This window comes from Parasteatoda tepidariorum, chromosome 11 (assembly GCF_982258835.1).
Source record: "Parasteatoda tepidariorum strain Cologne lab strain chromosome 11, Ptep-v5.0, whole genome shotgun sequence".
NCBI classification, from domain to species: domain Eukaryota; kingdom Metazoa; phylum Arthropoda; class Arachnida; order Araneae; family Theridiidae; genus Parasteatoda; species Parasteatoda tepidariorum.
In genome coordinates this window covers 48,493,083-48,520,451 of record NC_141765.1, presented here as the reverse complement: position 1 = coordinate 48,520,451, position 27,369 = coordinate 48,493,083, and the positions used below count along the sequence as shown (strand labels likewise).

Here is a 27,369-nt window from a genome sequence, read left to right as displayed (position 1 = left end):
AAAAATCATTATCTTCCGGTATGAAGGAAAAAATTGACATAATATGCAAGATCAGATTTAATGTATCTTAAAACTCAAAAAGCAAATGTGTCCATTTTATGGAATCAGAAACTTGTGGATTATTTCACTAAACTTCAATTCATCGAAATTTTGTTAAAATTATCCCTGTGCTATTGATGGCTTACAAAAATATTTGACGCCCGGTGCAAACTCCTCGATTAAATACCGTAGAGTAATTACTCCATTAAAGTGTAAATCACTGTACGAGAAAAAAACAAACTGTAAATCCATATTTCATATCCCTTTTTATGTAATGTAAGAGGAAATATTTCTAAAGTAAAAATTTATGATTTCTAACAACATACTCTTAAATGTGTGTTTTTAATTAATGAAGTATTAAAATTTTAATGTTCTAATACTTCATTATTAAATTTGTTTGAAAATCTTCTATAATCATTTATAAAATATTTTGCTTGAACCAAATAATTACCTAAAAAAATAATTTCAATATAAAAATAGTAATATATTTAAAGTTATATTGTAATTAGTCGTCGATAGTATGCCCTCTTTGGCTGAATGCCTGGACCCGTGACCCTCTTCACCTCAGCTCAACATACCACTGTGTCAGCATATCCCTTTCAATCTAAATTAAATATTATTCCAATCCTTAAAGGCTGTTTCACTGTTACATAAAATTTTATTTATTTAAATTTTTTCTCTAAAGGGTATGAACGGATCAGGACCAGCACATAGCAGTGGTGAAACAGTTTTTCGTAAATGCATCCTGCCGGTTGATTATAATTAAAGTTGCAGTTTTAAAGGAAAGTAAAAGAAAAAAGAACTACTCGGTATTTGTTTTTGCAAATGGAAAAAAAAAGAAGAAAAAAAACATTTAGAACTCAGTTTATATAAATGACTTTTCTAGTAATGACTAGTGACTCAGATTTTTTCATTATCTTAAAAAAATATTTAAAAAAAATGTTAAGTTTTTTTTTTCCTTAAAAAAAAATACAATTAAAGACGTTGAACTGAGCTGTTCTAACACTAATGATGAACTGAAAAAAAGGAGAAAATTACCACTGTAAGTGAAACTGTTCTTTTTTTTTTTTTTTTTTAGCAAAGAAAGAAGAGAAATTCTTTGATGTTTTTCTGAAAACGACTTTACATGCATTTTTTATAGAAATTTATTCACTTATTTATTATCTGTTTAATAGTTATTAATTTGCATTTGACATGCTTGTACGCTTCAAATCCTCCTCTCCGCCTAAAATCATAATAATTATATTAGTTCCATTTAAATACAATAGATGGCGTTGGAAAATTCTTTGATCCATTGTTTCATTCGAGTTGATCCTTTTTCCCAAGTATATCATTCATTTTTCTTTGATTCTTTCATCTGCATTATCTATGACATGATTCTAATGAGAGAGTAGCTCAAAGGCAGCTTTAGCGGCTCCAGAGCAAATCTTCACGCGATTATTGATCATGGTGTCATTTCTCTTCAACATGGATTATTATCAACACAAGAACAAACGTGTTTACACCGCATAAGCTTTTTATGAATCATAATATTTGTATAGAAGCATATTTCGGTATTTTCTTCATAACTACTCCATTTTTAAAATCCCGAGCCGAACGCATTTTAAAATAATATTAAAAAGAGATTGGAATTGTTAATTTGATTTGCAGATGTAAGTAATCTTTGAACCTTTGACATTCTAACAATATGACTTTAGTTTTCCATCTTTCATAGCAATTAAATTATTTTTCTTCTACCGAGTAAGATAACTTTGCATATAATCATTCAAAGTTATCGGTTTTGAAATTTCCAATTGCCGCTCTTTATGCTGTGTAATGTTTTCTATTGCTTAAGTTGTTATTATGCGTTGTTTGATTACATTGTAGCTGTAAGTTAGTTTTTAAATAACTGATAATAAGTGTTTTTATTTAATTATTGGTGAATTATTGATCAATAACATTTACTGTTTGGTTACATTTTAAGTTTATGTTTTTAAATAATAGATTATAAATGTTTCTATTCCATCAATAGTGATCATTAAGTTAGGTTGTAATGAAGTACATAATACATTTTATTTACAGATTCGACACTCCAGTATTATGTTTTTTCCAAAAGAAAATTTTGAATCCGGAATTCCAGATTAACAAGACGGGATGAGTAGAGAGAAAGAAAAATTATTTGTTACATGGTTTAAATATGGTATGTTTGATTCTGCACTGGTAATTTATTTCCGATTTTTGAATTTACAAAAATATGTTTTTGCATTTTTACAGGTATTTAATTTAATAAATCATTAAATTAATGATATTTGCATTATTAAAATACAGAGAAATATTCATTTATATCTGATAAAACTCTGATGTCAAAGATATTAAGTGTATCTAAATAATTCCAACAAAATTGTCCGTTATCAAATGAGCTTGTTGGTGCAGTATAATTATTAACAAGATTAGAAAGAAAAATTATTTATTACATGGTTGAAATATGAAATGTTCCATTCTTCACTGGTATACTGGTGATATATTTCTGCTTTTCTGAATTTGCAAAAATATGTTTGTAAATTGTTATTATGTATTTAATTTATTAGCTATAAAATTAAAATATTTTTATTATTAAATCACAGAGAAATATTTGTTTATATCTAATAAAACTGATATCTCAGATATGTGTATCATAAGAATCCTAACTGTAAAATGTCCATTATCAAATAAGCTTGGGGCAATATAATGATAAGCCACATTTTCAACAACTGTTCAGGAAAGCCTTTTTGTTCAATTTGTATGTATGCAATGATATGTTTCTGTGTGTTGTTTTGTTTATATATTGAAAACTTTTAAAGTACCTGTCTGGAAACAATATTAGGAAACAGTCTGATGCAAAAATATCACATATGAAAACAGTGTGGCATAACATTAGAACAGACTGTATAACAGATGGGGGAGACAAGAACTATTGTTCCAGGTCCCGGTTTAGTGTTTTTTAATTACTTTATAAGAAAATTGCCGAGAATTCATTTACATCTATTTAAAATCAACAATTCTGAACATTGATTTTTAAAAATTATAAAAAATATATGTCAAAGTATTCTTTATATCATCTCTAAGAGATAGTGGAAAAATCAGCTGTATAATAATGAATAGAATATTTATTTATTTTTCCACACTTAAATTGTTACTGACTCTGAAAGGTAAGTATGTTAATATTAACATATTTCTAATAAATTATTGAGTGATAAAACATTTCTCTGCTTTTCTTCCTTTTATAAGATGATTTTAAAAGTTGTTACCCATATTAATAATTTAGTTATGTTATGAATTTTATAATAGGTACTACTAAAAATAGTTATTCACAGCCATCATGCTGAAATATGCATAACATATTTCTTATCATTTAAAAACTAAATTATTATCTTATTTAATCATTTTTCAATAAATAAAAATCAATAATATGATCGGTAATCTTTTAATACCGCAACTTTGAATTGAGTGCAGAATAAAATCTATTTTTAAAGATTCTCTCTATATCTGCTTAGCACATTAGCATAGAATTCGAAAACCATTATATGGCTGCTAATGTTTTTTAGCAGTGGTCCCCCTAAGTGCCCTTTCAGTTTGCCCATTGATCTAGGCCGTGCCTCCCGTGCCCTTTTTGTTAAAATAAGCCACCATCCCTTAAAAACGCTGCCTTTTTATTTTAATGTTTTAGGAAGATGTTTTCTTAACCACCTGTTTTAATGAAAAGTCCACGTGAGATTAATTTAGTTACTGATAGTTATTTAACATCATGATATTCAGACCCAGAGAGAATTTATACACAGAGATTGTCTTTAATTATTTTTCAAAAGCTTCAAATTTTTCTGTTATTTTGATGAGTGAGAATTACTTTGTGAAATATACACATCAAATAGTATATATAAGAAGGTAATTTAAAAGTTCAGGATTAAATTTAGTTCTTACTTAATGTTACATATTTTGATAAATTTAACAGTGTTAAGTGAGTAACCTTTCAATACTGAAAGAGCCCCTTTCTGTGAAGAAGCACTCTACCCTTTTTTATTCCTAGGGTGAACTCTGGTTTTGAGAATACCAATTATATTAATGATTTTTATTTGTTGAAAAATGATTACATAAAATAATAATTCACTTTTTAAATCTTAGGAAACATGTAATGCATTATTCAGAATGACAATAGTGACAGTATTAAATCTGTTCTACAGGTTTGTTTTTCTTATGGCAGTTATTGTGAACAATTTTTAATTCTATATTTTTATAAGTATTTTTGATACAAAATTAGCTATTTTCATTTTATAGCGCATAATGAATAAGAAATATGAAGTTCATAATTTAATGAAATGTAAGGAATAGAGCACAATCATAATCTAACATTTAAGACAATTAAAATTGCATAATTAATATTTTTAATAAGCATGCTTCAATCATAGATTTTTTTAAAATATTTTGAGAGCAGTTTATTTCTCTTCTTTCAATTAATCTGTGAAAATAAAAACATTTATTAACAATAACAGAAATAGTTATCTGAAGTACTTAATAATATAAGTGTTTATTAAATATTAAAATAGATACTCAATGTTGATCTATTAAACTATTATTCAATGTAAGATAATTATATATGATTTTTTTTTAAAAAAAAGGTCAAATTAAAGGACGTGTAATTTTAATTCTATGAAGAATTAATAATTGCCTCTTTTAACAAAAAATAGAGTTGAACTAATTTTAGCTTTGAATTTGCAAGTTAACATTAAGTAAAGATTACAAAGAAATAATTCAAATAAATACATCTTTATAAGTATTTCTAATATAAGTCACATTTCCTCTTCAATTCAGATCCAAGCTTTCTAAAATAAAAATCTTCTGTCATAGATTTATTTTGTTGTAAAGTATGTTTCATATTTTCTTTAACAATCATTTTGTGGTAAACATATTTTTTGTTTTGTTTTTCAGTTATTGTTGTATTTGCAATATTTTACCCACCTTACATCAGCTGTTCAAAAACAGAATCATTTCTTCACTACATCAATCCAAGTATTGTAAAACAATATCCACCCACTAGGCCTCGCCATCAGATTGAATATTTCAAAGGAGAATACATTAAAGGAAGAGAATCTGAAATTCATAAAAGATTTCAAGGTGATAAAGTATTTCAAATAGAACCTTCTGATGCTATAGATGTTGCAAAATATTCTCAACCAGCTTTAAGTCATCAAGATAACCATTCTTTAACTGTTAAAGTGCCTTCAATGACTGTTTCCACTGTTAAATTACCTTTGCCGACTCAGTATTCTGATATTCCAAATTTACCTGAACAAACAGTTCCATCAAAAATAGTGCCAAATAATGCATCTAAATCTATAAGAGATTCAAGATATATTGAGTCAAGTCTAGATAAAAACTCTAATTTACCCAAAAGTTCTCTTGAAAATGATTACAAACTCCAAAATGAAGGAATGGCTGACATTCAGTCAGACATGGGTTTCGATGAGGAATCATCTCTCAAAACATCTCAAAGTAAAAATAATTTCAGTGATATAGACTCCCATATGCTTCCTGTACCATCTGATGCTATTTTAAGCTATCAAACACCTTCTGTGGACATAGAAAGTGATTCTATTTCAGAAATAGATGCTTTACACGAGACTAAAGAAAAGGTCATTAATATTTCTAGTCAATATTCAGGAAAACCAATTTTGACTTTCTCTAATTCAGTTATTCTTAACACTGATTCACCCGAATATAGGACTGAACAAACAAACACTTATAATAACTATCATCATGTTGGAGTTTTAAATTTAACTGAATCAATTGAAGATGTTCTTAGCACTTCAACTATTCCATCCATGTATGATGAAGGTAATTTCTCAAGTAATGTACCTTTCTATAAAAATGAAAGTGGTAAATTATCTTCAGGAACAGTTGCTGGGATTGTCATTGCTGTTCTTGTGTGTGTAACACTTTTATCTAGTAAGTATTTTTTTACTTTAATTTTATGTTTTATATAATCAACTAGTGAACTATGTCTAAATATGAAAGGAAAGGATAATAGCTCTGGTTCATATAAAAGAAAAATTTAGCATTGTTGTATGGATTGATCCTATAGCAATGTATTAAAGTATGCATAAATTATTTCATATAGTATTTGTACAGTTCGGGATTGATAAACTGTTTTTTGTTGTTGACAATTTTAGGAATTTATCTTAACAAAAACATAAGCATTTTCATTTATATATTGATTTTATATTGTTATTAGGTAAGTAGTAATTTTAATAACTCATTGCAGGGAAGCTTTAATGCCTAATATTGAATATACGTATGCATGCATCAGGGTTTAAGCTGAGTCTAAAAATTCATTAGCAAAAAAGCTAAAATCTGAAAAAAAGTTTTAGCAAAATGCTATTAGACTTATAAAATTACTTAATATCAAACAAGTACTGTAAGTTATCTGACAAAGAATAGCTTAATGTACAAGAATATCAAAAAGAATACCTACAACAAAAAAAAAAAAAAAACACATTTATTATTTATCAAAACATTTTGGTTTATAATTAACAATCTTCCTTTCTTTCATGTTTGCCCATTTTACAAATGCTTCTTGAAAGTTAAATGCACTTTCAGGGCCCTCAATATTAATCATTAACAAATTGTTTACATGGTTGATTAACAACCTGTTTCGAATATTAGTTTTAATCAAATTAAGGCAGCTAAAGCCCCTTTCACAGTCAACAGTGTGCATTGGTATTGTTGCACAATACTCTATAACAGAAGTTATTAATGGGTACTGTTCAGACACATCATTGGTATATAAAAATAAAAGTAATTCATTAAATGACATGTTTTTACATCGTTGCATTAAGATGTGTTTAAATAATCCCCATTCACAAAGTAACTCAGTTTCTGTAAACTGAAAATCTTTTCTGGGAGATTCCGAAAACAAATTGAAAATGCAACGGATTTCCTTTACACCATAATGCTGTAACTCTTCCGAACTATGGGGCATCCTGCTAGGTATAAATATATTGAACATTTCGATTTTATCCAAATCTCCCAATCTATCAGTAATATTTTCATTCAAGATATTTAGATTTTTTCTCCTTCTTGTTTGATCAAGTTTTTTTCATGGATGTTAGCGTCATGGTTTTTCGCGGCTTTTTTTTAATGGAATTTAGTAAAATCCTTTAGCAAAAATGCGAAAATGCTTTGTTGAATTTTAGCATTTTTGAGGGGTCTTTTCGCATTTTGCGAAAAAAGCTACCGTAGCGGAAACCCTGGCATGCATGATTATTGAATGTTCTGAATTGTATGATTTTTTGACAATTTTCACCATGGATAAAACAGCCTCATCAAAAACAAAGGCACTTTCATATATGTATGGATATTTTATTGTTATTAAGTTATAATTTAAATAGCTCAATTCAGGTAGGTTTTAACGTCTAATATCAAAAATAGTTTTGTTATAAGATATAACATGTAATGAAAAGAAAACATCCTGGGGAGAAAAAAAAACCTTTTATTACATAAATTTATGTTATATACGGATTATATTTTGTATGCAAAGAAAATATCTGCTAAGCAGTAAAGTTGCTTTAAAGAAAATATTCTAATACTATAAAAAAAACTTTTTATTTTCTAATAAATATTAATGCTGTTGTTCTTTTTTATGAAATTACAAGGTAAAATAAAACTGAAATATTAATATTTTTACTTTCCTAATTGTATTTTTTTAATCAAATTTCCATGTAAATAAATTCAATATGTCATATCAATAGCCAATTTCTGACATCAAAAGCTGAGCCGTGGGTACAGTTATTAGAGACTGGTGAATTATCACTGTTTTGGATACACAGAAGAGACTTCCTAATATTTATTTTTAATGTTCTCATTTAAAGTTACTTTTAACTAAGACAGGTTTGATAATTCCCAAATTCCCTTTTTTGTCTGAGAATGTTTTTTCCCCCCTAATAGTTTATATGGGAACACTGCTTTTCTGTTTACTACCTTTTTCATTCAATTTTTAGTTAAGATATGGATACAACATTTTATATTGTCTCATTATAACTTTCAGTATTTTAATCTGAATGCTTTTTTCTTAAGTTAGTATGTGTTTTTCTTTTTTAACTTGGTCACTAAGTATTCATAGGTAGCTTAACTATTGAATTTGTCCTCTAGGTATGCTTACCAAAAATGGCTGTGTTTCACGACATGTTTACAGAGAAATTTCTTTCAGTTATTTCAAACAACTTAGCTCTTATTCTTTGAAATATGGAGGGAAAAAATTTCTTATTTGTTGTCTGATAGAAAAATAGTTTTATTTAACATATTTCAAGGAAATAAAATAACCCTTAACAAGCATCTAACACCACACTGCTAAGCTGCAAGCTACTGCATTAGCATTCAGGCCACTAGCTAAAGTAAAGCTTAACTAATGTATAAACACATTATTTTTCAGAATCAGCTGCCTACTGTACTCCATTTATTTCAGAGGTTAAATCAGTAAATGTTTGCTACTATTTCACCAAGTCTTATTCAGAACTGAAATTCCAAAGTTGTGTCCTACTATTGTCAGAAAAATTACAAAATTTTAAATACCACTTTGCGAGCAATATTTTACATACCTTCAAGACATGCACTTAGGAAAAAATATATTACCAATTTCTAATTTGAGCTTGACAGATTATAAAGTTATATAAAAGAAGAATGAAATATAAGAATACATAAAGTTAAAGTAATGATTAGATTTGAGAATTATGAAATCATTTTTAATCTTGCAAAAATGACAAGGTACTTTCAATAAAATTCTAAAAATTGCAAAGCAATCAAAATTCAAAGAAATGTATTTTTTTTTTTAAATTTGTCTCCAATGCATGTATTTTAAGATGCTATTGATATGTGAAACTAAAAATCAAAATACTTGAGAAGAAAAAACAATTAGCAAGAGCATTAAGGTATTAAATAAAATTTAAGAATTAAAAATCAACAAAAAAAAACTATACAATGCAACAAATTATAATTTTAATAATCAAACTACAAAATATTCTTTTTCTAGAAAAGAAAGGAGAAAAGTGTGAACAACAATGATGCAATTATAAATTTTACATGAAATTTTTAGATTATTATCGAGAAAATAAAAAAAAAATTCAGAATATGAAAATTAGCAACATAAATATAAAATTACATTGAATTTTGGAAACTAGAAATCAACATTAATGACAATACTTATCTTTTAGTCTTTAATAATTAGTTCTACCCAAGAATGAACTTAGAAAAATCAACAAACAATTTTCAATTTTAATTGTGTTCCTGCTATCATAACCAATATAATTAAATTGATGTTAACTTTTTTCAGGAGCTCACATTTTATTTAGGCTTTCAAAGTGGTGCCTTTTGTTAAAAAATTATGCTTAACTGAAATAAAAACCAAAACTATGTAGCTTGATTTTGCATTAAATTTATTTTTAGTTTACAACTTATATGAATGAGTTTCAAGTCAATTACACCAAATAAGAACCTATGTTTACTACATATTTATTTCATTTAGCTAACTTGTTCTAATTTTTTTTTACTAATTATTCATGTATTTTTCTAATTGCCTTTATGTGACATAAAAATCGTTAAACAGTCAACAGTATTTGTATTGAATTTTTAAGCAAAGTCTTTCAAATCTTCCTTTGGTTTAACACCTTGCAACTTACTGAAGAATAAATTTATTAAATTAAAAGGTAGTTTTTTGAAATCTAAAGCTTTTTACCAAAAAATAGAACTAAGTTATTCAATTCTTTTTATTGATTTTAAAAATAATTTTTAAAATAACTATAAAAATATTTACGTTTGACTGTCCATAAACAACAATTATAATGCTGCAGGTTAGTAAAATGGCATTATCATCTGTTATGATAGAATAAAAATATCATTTGATATGCTTCAGTAGCTTTGAAAATTTATAAACTGAGATCAGCAAAATTTACCTATTATACAAGTATAAAGCGAAGTTTTAATGTGCAAAAAAAATCTAAATATACTTACACAAATCATCTATTTATGCTTTATCTGTTCTAAGACTGGATCTATAAAGTAGAAATAGTTTTTTTTTTCTTGTCTGCATGATACCAAAAAGAAATTAAAATATTTAAATTCATTAAACAAGTATTAAAAATTGATAATAAATGTGGTATCAGGTTAATATAATGAACAAAAAAAATTTGAACTATGTTTTAAAAATTATGCAAGCTAACAAACTACATGGAGATATGAAGACATTTAAAAAAAATGACCTTGGATGATTCTCGCCAATAAGTGTGCCAAGTTCATTTTTCTTTTTTTTAAATTTTCATCAATGTGTTTTTTAAGTTTTTTATTAAATAAATGTAAAGGAGTTTTACATTTGTTTTAGATTACACATAAATAGTTCTAAAACATTATTTAACTTATCTAGAAAAATTTTAACTAATGCAGAATTAATAATTTTTTTAATAAAAAGTTATCTTTCCAATTTTTATAACTATGAGAAATGGTGGTGACTGCTAATCTATATCTCAGCTATTTTTTTTAATGATTTCTTTTCTATCATGTGTGTCAACAACAAAAATTTTCTATTGTGAAAGTTACTTATTTATAATTTTATATATAAGCTATAAATGTATCTCTTAAAATCTTTCATAGGTTCTGTGATATATTTATTATATAAGAAGTACAATGGAAAGTGTACTAGTGTAGTAGAAAGCAAGTTTAACACTGACAATTGTGGATATTTAGACGACAGTTTACGAAGTAGTATATACTTAAACAACCATATCGAACTTCCTAAGGTAAGTTAATAAAGAAATATAATTTTTGGAATCTGTTAAGAGTGTACTAAATTGTTTTCTGTGAGCTAATTTAAAACTTGACTGAAACAATGGATGGGGTTAGAAAAATCAGGGTCGTTTTTATATTTATGGTTGCACAATTTTAGAGATTTAATCTGAGTTTATCTTGTTACTAAGTTTCGCTTATTAATATCAATATTTTGCAATTTTTGTGAAAAGTTTAAGATATTTCTAGTCTTATTTGAAATATTTTGCAAATATTGTTATAAAAGTTTAAATGGTATTTCATTAGCTTTATACACCAGCCCTAATCTTTCTTTTAATAAGTTTGAAATAATTTATAATCAAACTTAAATAAAAAAAAAAAATTGATTCGAATTCTTATTTTTTCTTGCGTTTTTTAAAAATTTTTTGCTAAACTGCTTCTCCTTTAAGTGAACTGAAAAGGAAAAAATAGTATATTTTTGTTGCATGAAAAAAAATTTTTTTTTGAAAGGTATGCTACTTTTGAAAGACCAAGAAGGATTTTGGGTAGTGATAGAAGTATATTACAAAAGTAATGCATTATATGATTTTCATTATAGCTGTAGCAGAAAAAATATTTTCTCCATTTTAGGCCACTTAATAAATGTAGTTTTTTTAAAAAAGTTTTTTGTTGCAGAAAGTTATTGATATCTTATTTGGCGATAAATTTTGCTTGTATTATTGTAACTCGTATTTTCACTAGGCTCGAAACGATTGAAACTTGCATCATAACAAAGCTCTTATAGATATGTGAGTGCTCAAGCTGGTAACTTTTGAGTTTAAAATTCCACTATAGCTCTCAAAAGCAAGTCAATATGTATGTTCTATAAGCTTAAGAAAAAAAAAAGAACTTAGAACTTTTTTTTTAGCTTTGCTTCGTATATTTTATCGAATTTTGTAAAAATCTTGTTCAAATTTATATGCAAATCACAAACATAAATCTCAAAATATTTTGAAGTAAACACAACTGTCACCATTTTGGTTTGACTGTATATCTATATGTTCAATGTGCTTCTGCTGTTACTGATGTTATATGCTCTAAATATTCAATTTGGACATCATTTTTTCACAAATAAGAAAATAGTATTTTGTGAAGATACTTCATAAAAACATTAGACACTTCATTTCTATTAAAATAGATATGTTTTGATGGTTATATTTTGACATGCATCAAAACACTAGTTCTCATTTTTTAAACATATTTAACATTTCAAAATAAAACTGATCTAACACTGTGATTTCTTGAGAATATTATCAAGATATCATCCAAGGGAAATTTTTTTATTTTTTAAAAAATGTTGTTACATTTGCTTAGTTTACAGCATGAATATCCAAAATTTGTCCTTCTGGATGAATAAAAATCAAATTTTTTATATATTTATAGAAAACTTTTGCAATAAACTATATTAATTCCTGTCACAATTATAAATGTACTCTTAAAAGTTTCATAATGTATTATTGAATTTGCAATCAAAGCTTAAAATTTAAATTTGTGCTATAGGCCCACCTTTTAAAATCTACCCATAGGTATCAGCATTATTTTTATTGCATGGCTCCTATTATTACATAATAAATATATTTATTTTTTGAAAATGTTTTATTTTATGTTATATAAGTTTCTAATTTTTTATGTATTTTTATAGGAAAGTTCAGAAGAAATGAGCTCATTAGACAATGATTCTTTTTTAAACAGCTTAGAAACTATGACAATACAGAATTATTGGGCTGATAACTCAAAAAATACTAAAGTGTGAAAATCTCTACTTAACAATTTTTATGTGGCCCTTAAATTATTGAGCCTGTATTTATAAATTTTAAGTTTAAGCATGCTTTCTCTGGGTCTTACATAGATCCAGTTTCTTGTTAATAAATTATCTTAAAAGAGTTTCGTAGCAGTTTTTTGTATTAAATGATATTACAAGTTTAATGATAATACAAATTAAAACATTTTAATAGTATGCCATTGAACTGATTTTGCTAATTATGTATGCATATCCAAAGACTATTTTAAAACTTCTCATTTCTGAACAGAAATGCAAACCTTTGCTGACTGGTCTTTCAGTTAACTTCAGGTTTATTATTTTAAGGTTTCCACTTGCTCTCTTAGAAAATTCTGAAAAATTTGAAAAGTTGCCTATTAATATGACCAGTTCCAAGATATGGAATTGTAAAGAAATTCAGCAAAATTAATCGAGCTTATCATTAATTAATACAGTTATTATAGAAAGCTTTTAGGGTTGCCACTGGCGACTATTTTTGACATTCTTTTTTAATTTGGGTGATTTTTCAAGAGAGCAAGAGAAAGTCATCCAAAAGAAACTATTTTTAAAAAATAGCGACTGTTTGAAGATTGTTGTTTCTAATTCCACTTGCTAATATACCAAAACCTGCTTTGTGAAACCAAGGGTATTTAAGGCAGAGGGTGTGTCTCTTGTTTTTTCGTGGCGCCATCTGTAGTCAAGAATACGATTTCGGTAACATGCGCACTTCACAGCCCGTTTAAAAGGGAAGACCCATTCATTCATCCGCAGATCATAATTTTGACCTGAACCAGAGAATGATCAATCTTCAATTAAGTACTCCCAGAGATATTGATTTGTTATGGGAACTTGGAGGTCTTTTTGACCTACCCAATTCAACATGCAATAATCAACATATACTACACAGGGAGGCTTCACAGTAGGGATCAAACTCACGACCTTTTGGGCATGAGCCCAATGCTCCTACCAACCTGGTTATCATGGCCATTTAGAATTAGATTAGTAAGCTGAAAATAATAAAAAGCTTTGAATTAGCATTTATGTTTGAAAACTTACCAGTTTTAATTTTGAAAATAAATACCTTATAACATTGGAAGAAAAATCTGTTTTAAAATGTTTCTTGATTTTTTTTCTTGTGATTTTCAGATCAAATTGTATTAAAAAAAAACTTTGAAGTTGTATCCCACTGTATCAAATTTTTTAAAATTTTATATTATTTTCATGTATATTAATCTTGAATTTGAAAATTCTTTGGTTTATTTTATAAAATATAATTAACATATAATTAACATATAATTTTATGATTATACAAAAATAAAATCTTTGTTAACAATATCTATTGAAAAATACCTTTGGCACACAACCTAAGAAATGTTTTGAGTATTCATATTTAACAACATTTGGTTATGAAAGCTAATATGTTGTTTGTAAATGTGAATATGATGTGTGATTTGTTGTATAATAAGATAATATGTAGTTTAATAACAATATTTTGAAAGTTCTCTATATATTTTCTATACTTTATGCAAAAAATTTATTTTCACTTATTTAAAAATGATTTATTAAATGACGTAGTTAATTTTAATACTTATACTTCAGCCTTTTGCTACTTCATTGATAAAAAAGAATTATTATTTCACTGTGAAAAATATTTAGGCTTCTATTGAGTACGTAAGAGCAATTATTTTAAATTTAAGGACACATTAGCAATTATTTTCGAGGTTAATTGAAGTGGAAACCCTAAGTTTCCTAACTCAATTTAGGGATGTACACCTTTTTCCAAGGTAATCACACCATCAAGTTACGGTGTAAAAGGTCATGAGTTCAAACCCAGCTGATGACAAAGAACAATTTTATCTGCATTAGGAAACGAACATGCAACTCCCTCATTCCTCAATCGATGTAAGAAATACTCTTTTTGCCTTGATTCGACGAATTGATTTAGCCTCAAATAATGTAAAGGACAAAACTTGATGTACCTTTTACATGCATAATATTAAGTTAAAGTAGCTGCATGTTTAATGAAAAAAAGTTACAAGTAGAGCAACATGCTGCAACCATTCATTTTAATCACACATTTAATTTATAGTTTCCAGATTCAAAATTAATTTAATTAACTTGAATTTTAAAAATTTATTTTTAATTTTTTTTATATTTCATTCATGGTAGTTGTAAAAAACATGAGAAAATGCTGTTTTGTTTTAAATAAATAAAGACCAAGACTAATCTACCTATGTATTATGTTATTGCATTCTACACTTAGCTGGTGTCATGTGATGTATTTTTTTAGTTAGTTTTTCTTTTAATAATTATTCGAAAGGCACATGGATGAAAAAAGTATCTCATTTCTTTGTGGAGAATATTTAGGCCATTATTTTTTATATTTAAGGCTACTATTGCAACTATTTTTAAGGATATTTGTAGCGGAAATTCCGAAGCAGCCTAACTAAATTTAAGGATGTACCGTGGGCACTAATTAATCTTTGATCTAAATATCGAATCTTAACCTTCTAGTACTCTATTTAAATGGTTCAAAGGGGAGACCTCAAATATGCTAATAAATTAGTGTGAGCCACGATGGCTCAGGGGATAGTGCGTTCGCCTTCTAATGAGGTGAACCGGGTTTGATTCCTAGTGGTGGCTGGTCAATAAGAATTCCGCATCCGGTTTGCACAGACGAGAAATATCCTTAGTGGTAGACGGATCAAGGGTTAGAGTTTCCTTGCTGTCAGGATAACTGTGGGATATTTTTGTGGTTTTCCTCTCCATGTAACGCAATAGCAGGTTAGTTCTATCAAAAAGTCCTCCACGAAGGTAAACTTTCTCCGAATACTGATCAAGAAGTTACCTCGTCTTCTGGATTGGGTTTAAAATTACAAGGGTGCGTAGTTGAACATTAGTAGTCGTAAACCAGAACACTTGGGGTTTGCTGTTCAACGACAGTTATAAAATTAATTCATGTAGACGATATTTTAAGTTTAGAAATCAGACAAAAAAGTACTTTCTCTGAATAAACATATCTTTTTTTTAAACAGATTCTGATTTCTGACCTCCAAAATATGGTCCCCATAATTTAGTCAGGAGTAGTGGTCCAAAATTTGGGCCCCTTAAATGCTAATTTCATCTTTTGCATGTTTCACTATATCTCAAAAACTTTTTTAAGTGAATTAAAAAAATTTTGCGTACAATTATACTATTCAATTATCCAAAAATAATTCCAAGCAAAATATAACTTTAAGTAAATATTTATTATTTTCTTTAATAATGGTTGAAAAAAATTTGTATAGCAAGATATATAATTTTTTGCATTATTTTAATGGGTGTAATTTTACATGGCAAAATAAAATTGAAATCACCCCCTCGAACCTTTACGATTAAATCCTAGAATATGAAGATACGATCATTAGATCAAAAGTTATTCAGGGTGGTCCATTTTTTATTTTGCACACTGTACACCCTTTTCCATGATAGTCACAGCTACAGGTTATTGTGAAAAAGGTGCTGGGTTTAAACCCAGCTGGTAACAAACAACAATTCTATCTGCATTAGAGAGAATGAACTTGCACCTCTCATTCCTCAACAGATGTCAGACTTTGACATCTGTTGACTCACTACTTTGCCTTGATTTGACAAATTGATTGAGCCTCAATAACGCCAAGGCCGAAACTAGAGATATCTTTTACGAGCACAAAATGAATTCAATTAGCTATACATTTAATAAAAAAATTACTAGTAGACCAATATTTTTAATGTCCACGAGAGCTTTGCGGGCATATTTTTATGTTCCGTGACTGGAACACTTTTTGCAGGTGAATTTTTGAGAGTGCTTTTATTTCTTCTTAAAAATAATCTTTAAACCACTGTTTTGATTACAAACTAAAGTACTATAATGTGTTACCGTATTTGCTTTTTTTTAGCTTGCTTTAAAAAAAAATGGAAATAACAAAATTTTGATATATTTTAGTTTAATATTGAGGCAAGGCAAAGACTTAAGTGGGCACCCTTTTATAATTTATTAGTAATAAAATTTAAGATAATCAGGGCACAAAATTAATTGCAGTCTATTGGTAAGACATTACTAAAATTTCACTGGAACCACCATAAAATAATTAGCAGTGATCTTCAACCAACAATCTTTGTAAAGGAATGGTATACTGTTCATATTTTGGTCTGCGTTTTTGTCATCAAAATTGTGACCTAACATGTTCTTTGTTATGTAATTTTTTATTTCAATTTATTAACGCTTTTTTTAAAAAAAAAATCTAATCGAGATACATAAACAGACCAGTGAAACTGTGTACAGGCTAATATCTTTCAGTTACTTGCTTTCAGAACCTATGATTAAATTTTTTAAATTTCTGTCTCTGAAGGAAATTTATGTTAGATGTTTTTAATTTTTTCTAGTATGAAAATTTGGAATTATCATTACAATTAAAATTATATAAATTTTTTTTTTCACTTAATAAACAGTATCCCTTTCAAAACACTTATCAAAATAAGTTTTTTACTTTTCAAATTACATATATTTAATAAAATATATTAAAAATTACATGTATTAATCCCATTTAGTGTGAGACTTATTGAATTTTAGCAGCAAAGTCATTATATTGTATATAACAAAGGTATTACACAGCAAATTTTTCACAATTTGCAACATAATTCGGGTTCATTAATAACAACACGCATACTTCATTATGCTAAGTCTTTCCTACAACTTTTTTAAAATGTTTTTGCATACAGTGTAAATGATGGAAAGTAATTTAATAGGTACTTCTCCTGTGCCACTGAAATACCAATGTTGCCACCAACTTGTAAACATGCCATGTGTCATACTGTCTCTGTTTCAGGGTGTTGATTGAGCTAAATGATAGAAATCATTATTTTTTATTGTAAGGTTTACCCTACAGTAATGGGACAATTTTGGGTATTTTTTTAAAAAAAATTTCATAAGACACAATAAGAGAATTGTTTTATAACTTCAAAGGTATTTAGATCATTCAATTACTCATCTTTATGAGTGAAGTTTAAAACTTCCAGACATTAAGAGGATCGGCAATAAACTACGAACAAAAAAAAAAGAGCACTTCTACGAATTTAAAGCAGTGCTATTATATTGCAAAAGGCATTTAAAAACATTTTCATAATTTTACTAATACTTGGTAACTTATAAAAAAAAGTCTTAATTTGAATATCTTTACACTTTAAGAAGTTTCTTGCAACTTTCTAAATAGCTTTTGTGCTTTTTAAGGAGAAGTCTAAATGATAATGGGTTTTCCAATAATTTTATTTCCACTAATTTAAAAAAACAATTCATGAAGAATTACCTTGTAATTATTTACTGCACAACAAGAATATAAGAAAAGAAAATGTGATATAAAAATTTCAAATAGGGGGATTGTTTTCCAACTACATTAAGCAGCCCATTTTATATATATTTATAGCATAATTTAAATTCCTTTTTGCATTCAACAAACTATTAACTAACAGGAAGAAAATTCTTAAATATTAAATATGTTTTTTAAACTAATTAGATAAGATATATTTTTTTTCACACACAATGTTTGAAATATAGAGGGGCCCTTTTACCTATAAGTATTGAGTCTCATCAAGCTTAAAACCAACCCTGGTTATCAGAGTTATATTTTGGGAAGCTGTGCTTAAACATAAGCTACTAAATTTAACATAAATTTTTGACAAAACTCTCTTGATACCCAATAAATTTTAAATGAAACAACCAAATGTCGTTAATTATTTGTTACAAGATGACATTTCCATCATTTTTTTTAAAACTTACTTTATTACAAATTTTGAAGTTCATTTATATGGCACAGACGTAACAATTCTATATCTTTCCTAATTTATTTTATATTATAAATCATATCACAGATGAATTTAATATTTTATATATTTATATAAACTTTTTTTTTTAAAATTCCTAACAAAACAGTAAAGAATAGTTTACAATAAATAAAAATATATGTTGAATACATACATAAATTTTAATGTATTTTTCACTAATATGTACAAATCGTTTCTTTTTCTTTCTTTATTTTTTATTTCACCGGCGAAAGCATTTCTTCATACTCTTCAATGTTTTAGCCATTAAAGGAGCTATTTTAGGTTCTGAAAAGAAAAATATTAAATTGTTGAAAATTGCACTTATTTTAATCAAATATCTTAATATAATTTTTTTGAAGATTAAAATCATAATTTAAAAACCTAATATCAATGTTATTAGTGGAATATTTATAGTAAATTATTAACTTGGAAGGAGATAGATTTTTTTTCTTCTCATTGCTTTAATTTTATACAATACAACATACAAATAAACAGTGCAAAACAAACATAGAATCCGTGCTAGGTTTAATATTTCATAACATCACTCAACTCAATTAGCCCATAAACTATTATGCTCAAATTTTAATATTACTAATAAAAATTGGATGTAACAGACCAAATCTAAAACCTATTATTTTTAGGTTTTTCTTTTTAAATAACTAAAAAAAGTTAATTGTAAGTAAAAAAAAAAGCTTTAAGAAAGCTAAATAAATATATATATATATATATATTGCTTTTACAGAGGTAATTGATACTTTCTAAATTAAAATTATAAAAGCCTAATATATGTTTTAGCAATTACACACGAACTTGAGAAGGAATCGCAATTGCTAAGTGATTTGATGTCATATGATAAAAAGCAATTGGTTTTACAAAATAAATTTACAAATTGTTACAATTAATTTCTTAATAGATATTTATTAAAAATTAATAGCTGCAATAAATGCATCTGCTTTTTTTTCTATATGCACATAAAAACTAAGAAAGAGGTTTGCTTAATTAGTTTGCCTTGCTTCTTAATTGAACTTTAAAACAAATTTTGATACCATGACAAAGTACTTAAATTATGAGTGAGTCATTGTAGTTAAGTCTTTTCCTTAATTTATTCGCACCATAATTTGAATCAGTAGAAGGAATGACATCTTATTCTATAAATAGGTTGAGAATAGATGTTTATTAAGAATCAAAATCTTATAAACTTAGTTATAATATAGAATATAAACAAATTGTCTTTGTTTCAAACATCTTATAAAATTTGTAGACTGATTTTTTGGAATGTAATCACCAGGAAAAAAATGGATGTACTGTTATAATAAAAAATAAACAATGGGCCATTATAGGTTATAAAAAATTAAGTTTTCATAAATGAGTAAAAACATTAACTTAGCCTTTAAAAATTCTACACACTCAAATAGGACTTTAAGTCCCAAAATATCTTGAAGTTTAAAGAATTTTTCTCACAATTATTTTCTTATACTAACTTATATAGGCAAAAGAGTTGTTTCTATTGCTGACAAGCAACTGGATTCAAAACTTAATTTAAAAAACAAAATGACTGGATTAAAATTAATGACTGGATGTGTATATTTAAAACATAAAACCTCAAATATTCTTTTCAGTTGTAATGAAAAAAAAAGAAAAAAGAGAAAGAATGCCAAATAAATTTCTTTTTGTTTAAAATAATTGTTCTCTCTAGAGTAAATATTGGTTATCATTGATTAGACAGTAGTAACTATGTTCATGATTTTATCTGCTCTTTAGACTGCGGATCAAATATTTTTCAGAGGTGAGATCAAATAAATTTTAATAATCATTTTACTATTTTTGAAGAATAGCTTGTCATTAGCTTTCTTGTATATTAGACTTTAAATAAAAGTGGGAAAGCTAGTTGGAAAATTTAAAACAATTATGTAGAAGTTTTTTTTTACTTAAAAAGGGTTTTCTTGCAATGCACTAATATATATTTTATAAAAAACTTTTTAATCAAAACTATATTAACTAGTATTTCTAAGGCAACTTTTTATATGTCTTGAGGATATATCAGTTAACTACTTTTTAGAATACCAATACCTAAACAAATCTATACTTGGTCTCATTCACCAAAACTTTGGAGGCTAGTGTTATGCTTACTCATTGGTTTGGCTTCAGCTCGTGGACGACTAGTTGATGCAGCTGAATTTGCTGAGTTAATAGATGGAGCTGTTGGTCTAGGGCAATCTTTTGTAGCAGGGCCAGCCTTGACAGTATGATTTGTTGGTAAAGCAGTTCCATGCTTTGCTTGCCTACGTGCAACGTCGCGAGGAGGTTTAACTACAGAATCAACATATGCCAGTTTAGCCTTTCGAGCTAAAACAAAGAATAATAGAAAATTAATAAAAAATAATCTGATTAAATATATTAATTTCTAATTCTAAATTTTTATATTTTATTAAATGTTTCAAAAATTTTTGTTTATAGCTTCATACATATTGGAGTAAGTCTTAAGTATTTTCTAGTAGTTGTGGTAACACATAATTAAGTTTGAAAATAATTTTTTAACTATATAGACCTATATGTGTTATTTAAATAAGGTCAGTGCATATTTTATTGATTAAAAATTAAATCAAATAACTAAAGTTTTAAATTAAAAAATAAGTTTTGAAACAATTTAGTCTATTTAAAGAAGATGTAATTATGTAATTTTTGTGTGTGTTCTTACACAATAGAATTTGCATTTGAAAATTAATATCAAATCAAAGGTATTTTTCAGAAAGTTAATCTTGTCTTCCCATTTCAAAATTAAAATAAGGTTTTCAATTCAACATAATTTAAAATGAAATATTTAATAGATATAGAATTAAATTGAAAGAAATGCACTGTGGCCGTCTTTTCAGCATTCTTTCAAAGGGAAAGAACTTTGAACTCAGTCAAATCTTTGGAAACCATTTCAAGAAATACACCAAAAATTTTTTTTACACAATAAAAATTTTATAAGATATGTGTTGTTGACACACTAACAGAATGAAAGACATACAATATAATAGATAATTAAATGCACATAACTGCAAAGATTCAAAAAGTTTTTAAGTAATTACGAATTATTTTAAAATAGCAGAAAATCAGTTAATGCAGATTGGAAATATTTAATTTTTAAAACTCAACACACATTTTAAGCCACTGACTTCAGATATTAGATTTTCAGATTAGCTTTACTAACTTTTATCTTAGATTTTTTTCTATAAATTTAACTTTAAAAAGCATAACTTTATTCAAAGTAGTTTGTATTTATTACATTATTTTGATAATATAACATGCATTTTTTAATTGATAATATAATATGCATAATTACATTACCTACTTTAATCAGAGCTTAATATGATGTTATTCTAATCAAGATATTTTATCTTTCTTATTATTTGTGCAAATCACAAACCCTTTTTATTTTATCGTGTACTGAAATATTGAAGGTACACAAAAAAAGGCAAAGATTGTAAAAAGTAAACAGATAAAGAACATATCTTTTCAACAGAAACATACTTAAAGATTCTTGGAAATCTCTGTTTTTACCTAATTTTAGTAATATATGAACAAAAACTATATTTGTTCTGAACTATCACACTTAATAAGTTTACAAAACTCTTCCAGCTTGTGGGAAGAAGTTAGTTATTTGTTAGCTAGTAACAGAAAAGGCTATCTGTATAATGTCATTTAGCAGATGAACTAACTACAACTGTCAACGGCTATCATATTGATATTTTTAATGTTTTCTTTTATGTTGAAAGTCATTGTGAAGTTATTAATAAAAGCAACATTCATGCAATATAATTTTGAAAAGATACTGAAATACAGCAAATAGCATAGAATTATTAAGTTCGATTTTTTAGAAATTTTTATTAGATTTTTTCGATTCTTTAGAAATTAAAATTTTTCAGAAGTTATCCATAAAAACTAAAAAAAATTTTTATTGGAGCAATAGCACCGAAAATTTGAGAACATAATTTTTGAATAACTTAAAATAAAAATACTGACTGTCGTATATATATATATGTATATCAGGGGTCTGTGAAAGGTCCGTTTTTGTAAAATTATGAAAAAATTACTCATAATTCGTGAATATAAAATAAACGTTAAGTCACATTCTTTCAACAAGGGTCCGGCTTTTGTGAATTTGTGCAAATAGGGTCCTGTTATTGCAAAAAACTTTTTCAAGGAGTTTTTAAATTGTAAAGACATACAAGATTATGCTCAACACTGTAAAATTATAATTTAAAAAAGTTAAATTTTAAAAAATAAACAGCATGCTACTATATTTGAGATGCAACATAAAAATATTTGGTATTTAGCATTATACTGCTGAACGCCGAATATTTATTTCAGATGAATAAAGGAAGGGTCTGCTGAAGACAAAATCTTCCTTCGCCCCTCCCCCCGCCCTTCCGGGGAAGGGTTTATTCGATAAACAAAACAATGATGAAGATAAACAAATTTGTGAAGGGTCTGATTAAAATATAAATCATTTTGTGAAGGGTCTGTTTTCAAGTTAAAATATTTTGTGATGGGTCCATTTTTATGAAAAGATATTTCGTGAAGGGTCCGTTAATGGACCCAAATTTCTTCTAAACAGACCCCTGTATACATATTTTATAACTCAGAATAATAATTAGAAATATTTGTAGTTACATTTTACAGCATTCTTTGCTCAAAACAATTTCTTAAGAACACTGAGCAAAATAGAAATACTGTTCAATTTTCAACTTATCTACTCTTAGCAATTAAAGTCAAAATTTTTATTTATATTGAAAATAATAATGGTTCTGAAACATTATAATTTATATTGGAAATTATAATGGTTCTGAAACATTATACTAAAAATATTACTTGCAAGCAACCAATTTCTTACTTGGATTAGAATTAGCAATCAAGGCAGAAATATTTGCAGTTACACTTCTCAATCGCTGTTCACGTTCATCATGCGAGCGCTATTTGAAGAAAGAAGCATAAGTAAAAGGGATTTTGAATTCCAGAAGTTTGATATCACAAAAAGATAAACAAATACACATAGTTTAAGGAGAGAAATAAAACTATATCACTGCAATAAAACTAAATCGCTGCTTTAAATTAATAATATTTAAAATAGTCCTAAATTTCATAATGCATAGTTAATTACAATTTGATTACTATAGAAGAACCATTGTTATAAATACAAGAAACAAAATAGTACAATTACAAACAGAAACTAAAAGAAGTGGGGAAAAAAACACATTTTGGAACATAATTAAATGTAGAAAAGCGACAAAAAGGGCAACTGGGAAAACTTGGTAGCAGTCTGGCTTAAGGAACTTATACTGCTTATGTCTATTACATGAGAATTTTGTACTGGATACAATCTTTATAGGTTATCAAGAATTTCCTTATCAAAATATTAAATTGTTTGTTGCTCTTTTTTAACTATTCGACTAATTTATTTTAGACTTTAATAATAAAATTTAATCAGATAACCAGAATAAAAATTATGTCAAAATTACGTATATTTTGAAATTTTTTTCTTTTATAATTAACATGTCTTGAACATTCCAAAGAAATCCATTCCTGATGTGTAATTTTTATGTAATCAATGCATGCAAGTGAAGGGAAATATAAAAATTGCAAAAAGTAAATTTTTCATTTTTGTCTCAGCTAATTGCTAATTCATATTTTTATTATTTAAAATTGTAGCATCTAAAAAAACAATTTTGCAAAACATAAGACAAAAAATGAAATTAACATGTGTCTTGATTTATTAAGAAAACCAGTAATAGAGCAGATTTAATATCAATATAAAATAAAAACTTTAACATATACCCAATATAATTCTCGCCAAGTTTCATTTTCTTGAGGTTTTGCTGTGCGATAGTCCCTTTTACAATGAACTTCCCATAGTTCATTAGTATCTTCTAATAAGTACTAGAATAAAAATTCAAGATTAACATTAAACATGCTTATTGTAAATTATAACTATTGAAAATCAAGTTCCACCTATATGAAATATGCCCTTTCTTTACTTCAAATTAAATAGATATATAGTAAATTAATTCACAAATAACATTTTGCAGCAATCGCAATAACAGCATATATTAATTCATACAAATTGTAAATTTTTTTATGTCAATTCCTAACTGTATCACTTTTGTGGAGGTATAATGCTAGTTTTACATTACAATGGATACTCATTAATCCATGATTTAATATCTAGTTTTTGTCAATACTATTAAGAATAGACCAAAAATAACGTAAAAATAAATTAAACTTAATGAAGTCCATTTAAGCTTAAAATTTTTTCATGTCCAATTTTTAATTGACAAAAACTATTAAAAAAGTTTGATTTAATTTTTCGATATCATCAAAAAGCATGTTTACAACAATGCAAAGAAAGAATTGTTATCTATATATATATTTTTTAATTTCTGTTTCTATGCACATATCCAAATTTAAGTGAAGTAAAAAACATTTTCAAAAGGTCTAGAAATGAAATTAGAGCACAACAACGCCTTTAAACAATAAATCTTAAAATGGAATTACTGAAGATTTTCTAAATTTTTTGAAGCACTACTTGTATTTTATCTAAAATAAGTAGAGCTCTTTTGTTTGTGAATTCAATATATAGAAATAGCATATTCAACTGAAGTTTTTCAATTTCTGCTCAATATGTGTTTGAATGTGCAACACTATAATTAAGTTAAATTTTTGTAAAGATTAATTAAAATCTGAAAAAATTCTTCAAATATGACAACTTAAATGTGATAGCACGAACAAAACTTTTGGTCTATTGGTAGTTCAATTTACCATTAGTCTCAAATTATAATTTAAAAACAATAACAATTGTTAATCATTTCAATTAATATATATATTAGGTAATTATAGATCTTCTAAATTCTCATAATTTTTTAGAAAAGTAATGTAAACAATAGAGAGATAATTAGATATTTTTTAAATGTGAAACACAGATATCTCAAGTGAATAATTCTTACAGGATTAAAATCTTCAATTCTGTATAACTGTGATGGAGTGCATCTTTGAAGCATTGATTCTAAGAGGAAATAAGGGATCTCACCCATATATTCAATGTCTAAAAATTAAAAAAAATAAATAAATGAAGCATTTATTATAACAACATCAATATAATTATCACAACTTGTGAAAAAAGCAGGTTATTACAAAAGGCTTTATTTCTGTTTATATTCTCTTTAAAAACATAGGAAAAAATGGCCTATTTAATTAAGTATGTTGAGACTTCATAAGATAATTTATTTTTCAACATAAATTTGTATAGAGAGAGTACTGGTTAGAATGTAACAAAGAATAAAATCCTTTTAAACAAAGGGTAGATATTTGGTACTGCTCAACAAACACATCCAAATATTAGTAAAAACAAAAATGTTATCGATGTATCTTAATTTTATTCAGAAGAAAGTATTCATTGGCTTTTTTCTTTCATTAATATATACTTAAAAAGTTATGATTAATAATAAAAATATAGGAAGTACAAAGAGAAAGATAGTAAACATTTTGAAAAAAATGAGTACTATCCTACATCAATTCAATGTTATAGGAGCGGTGGTAAGTTACTAGAAAAAATAGGTTTATTATAGTGGGTTTCTGAAGTTTCTACTAATTTCAACTGTTTACTGCTTTCCGAGATATTTTCTGCCAGTTCCTTCTAATTTGATTTTTATGATCATTGCCATTCCATAGTCTTTAAATTGCAATCTTTAACTGCTAAATAAAAGAGAAATTTGATCTAATTGTTCCTAAAAACAGTCCACACGTAAAATTACTTTTCAAATAATTAATTTACTAGCATTAGATTTACACATTAACTAAAGGATATTGCAGTTGTAACTAAGTAAATTGATGTGCCAACATACTTTCATGCTGAATAGTATTCAGTTTCTAAAATAGGATTGAGAAACTTACCATCAATATTTTCTATAAGAACCCTTGTGCAGCATTCAAACAAAGTTGGTACCGCTGCATGAAAAAAATGATAATATAATGATTAGATAATAATGATGGCATAAATAAATGATTTTTAACATCTCATATTTAAAGCAAGTAAATACTGAAATATACTTTAATTACATAGTTCAAAAGAGAAATTTCAATGTACAAAAAAATTTGAATAAATAAAATATCAATATGAGAAACTCTAATGAGTTTCAGCAAGAATCAGGTAAGCAATTTTTTCCTTTTTAAAATTGAATTCTGGTAGAAATTAATATTAATTCAACAGGCATTTTAATATAACAGATTTATATATCTAAGATTATAAGAAGCTCTGAAATTAAAAAAAATGGAAATTTGCTAATTATTAACTCTATTGTTATTAAACACGTTGCAAGTCTCATTTCAACCAGCAGTCTTACCCACACAGGAAAACTATTAGATTGAGAAATGGTGGATAGTGGAGAAATATTCTCCCAGATTTGACCATTTTAAAAACTGTCAGAAGGTTGAAGAAAGGCAAAGAGGATTTAATTAAAAATTATTTTGAATTATCATTATGAAAATTCTAGAATATCCACAAAAAATCTAATAAAGTTTAAAATAAGCAATGATAAAATATTTATGTTGGAAAATTATACGTGTACAGGGAGAAATAAAGGAATTACACTTATAACTTCTCAGCTAATGATCATATTTTCACATTACTAAGCAGTAATTTTGATGGTTCAAGAGATTCACCTTTAACAAGCAAATTAAGTTGCACAAAATCAGATTCCCTCAAATGAAAATAACTTCCTCCCAATAAATAAGTTAGAAGAGTAGCTAAAAGTTTGAACTGCTACAGGTATATTTTTATTATTATTTATTTATTGCATTTTTTCCTACATTTTTAAAACAAATAAAAAATTTGAATAAATAAATGGTTCAAGAGATTCACCTTTAACAAGCAA

General features: G+C 26.5%; 2 protein-coding genes across 3 annotated transcripts in view; one reads left to right on the top strand and one right to left on the bottom strand.

Annotated features, from left to right (window-relative positions):
• The first annotated feature begins 1,323 nt into the window (after positions 1–1,323).
• LOC107439177 (uncharacterized) lies at positions 1,324–12,744 on the top strand. Its single transcript, XM_016051666.4, has 5 exons — positions 1,324–1,691; positions 2,101–2,218; positions 4,981–5,997; positions 10,690–10,835; positions 12,503–12,744. Exons 2-5 carry the CDS (start codon positions 2,173–2,175, stop codon positions 12,611–12,613), a joined length of 1,320 nt encoding a protein of 439 aa, XP_015907152.1. The 5' UTR covers positions 1,324–1,691; positions 2,101–2,172; the 3' UTR covers positions 12,614–12,744.
• A 5,855-nt stretch (positions 12,745–18,599) lies between these two features.
• The window catches only part of LOC107439175 (elongin-A), a 29,429-nt gene continuing 20,659 nt past the window's right edge, over positions 18,600–27,369 (bottom strand). For both annotated transcript variants that reach the window (XM_016051663.3, XM_071187360.2), the window contains 6 exons: positions 26,390–26,443; positions 25,444–25,541; positions 24,278–24,379; positions 23,337–23,415; positions 20,588–20,803; positions 18,600–18,742 (listed from right to left, as the gene is read on the bottom strand). In XM_016051663.3, the coding sequence (XP_015907149.1) occupies positions 18,678–18,742; positions 20,588–20,803; positions 23,337–23,415; positions 24,278–24,379; positions 25,444–25,541; positions 26,390–26,443 (614 nt within the window). In that variant the 3' untranslated portion in view covers positions 18,600–18,677. The remainder of the gene's footprint in view (positions 18,743–20,587; positions 20,804–23,336; positions 23,416–24,277; positions 24,380–25,443; positions 25,542–26,389; positions 26,444–27,369) is intronic.

Excerpts from the sequence above, each read along its gene's own strand:
- LOC107439177 (XM_016051666.4), top strand. The coding sequence starts at position 2,173 with ATGAGTAGAGAGAAAGAAAAATTATTTGTTACATGGTTTAAATATG. Across the intron at positions 5,998-10,689 it reads GTGTGTAACACTTTTATCTA|GTTCTGTGATATATTTATTA; the intron begins GTAAGTATTTTT and ends AATCTTTCATAG. Across the intron at positions 10,836-12,502 it reads ACCATATCGAACTTCCTAAG|GAAAGTTCAGAAGAAATGAG; the intron begins GTAAGTTAATAA and ends GTATTTTTATAG.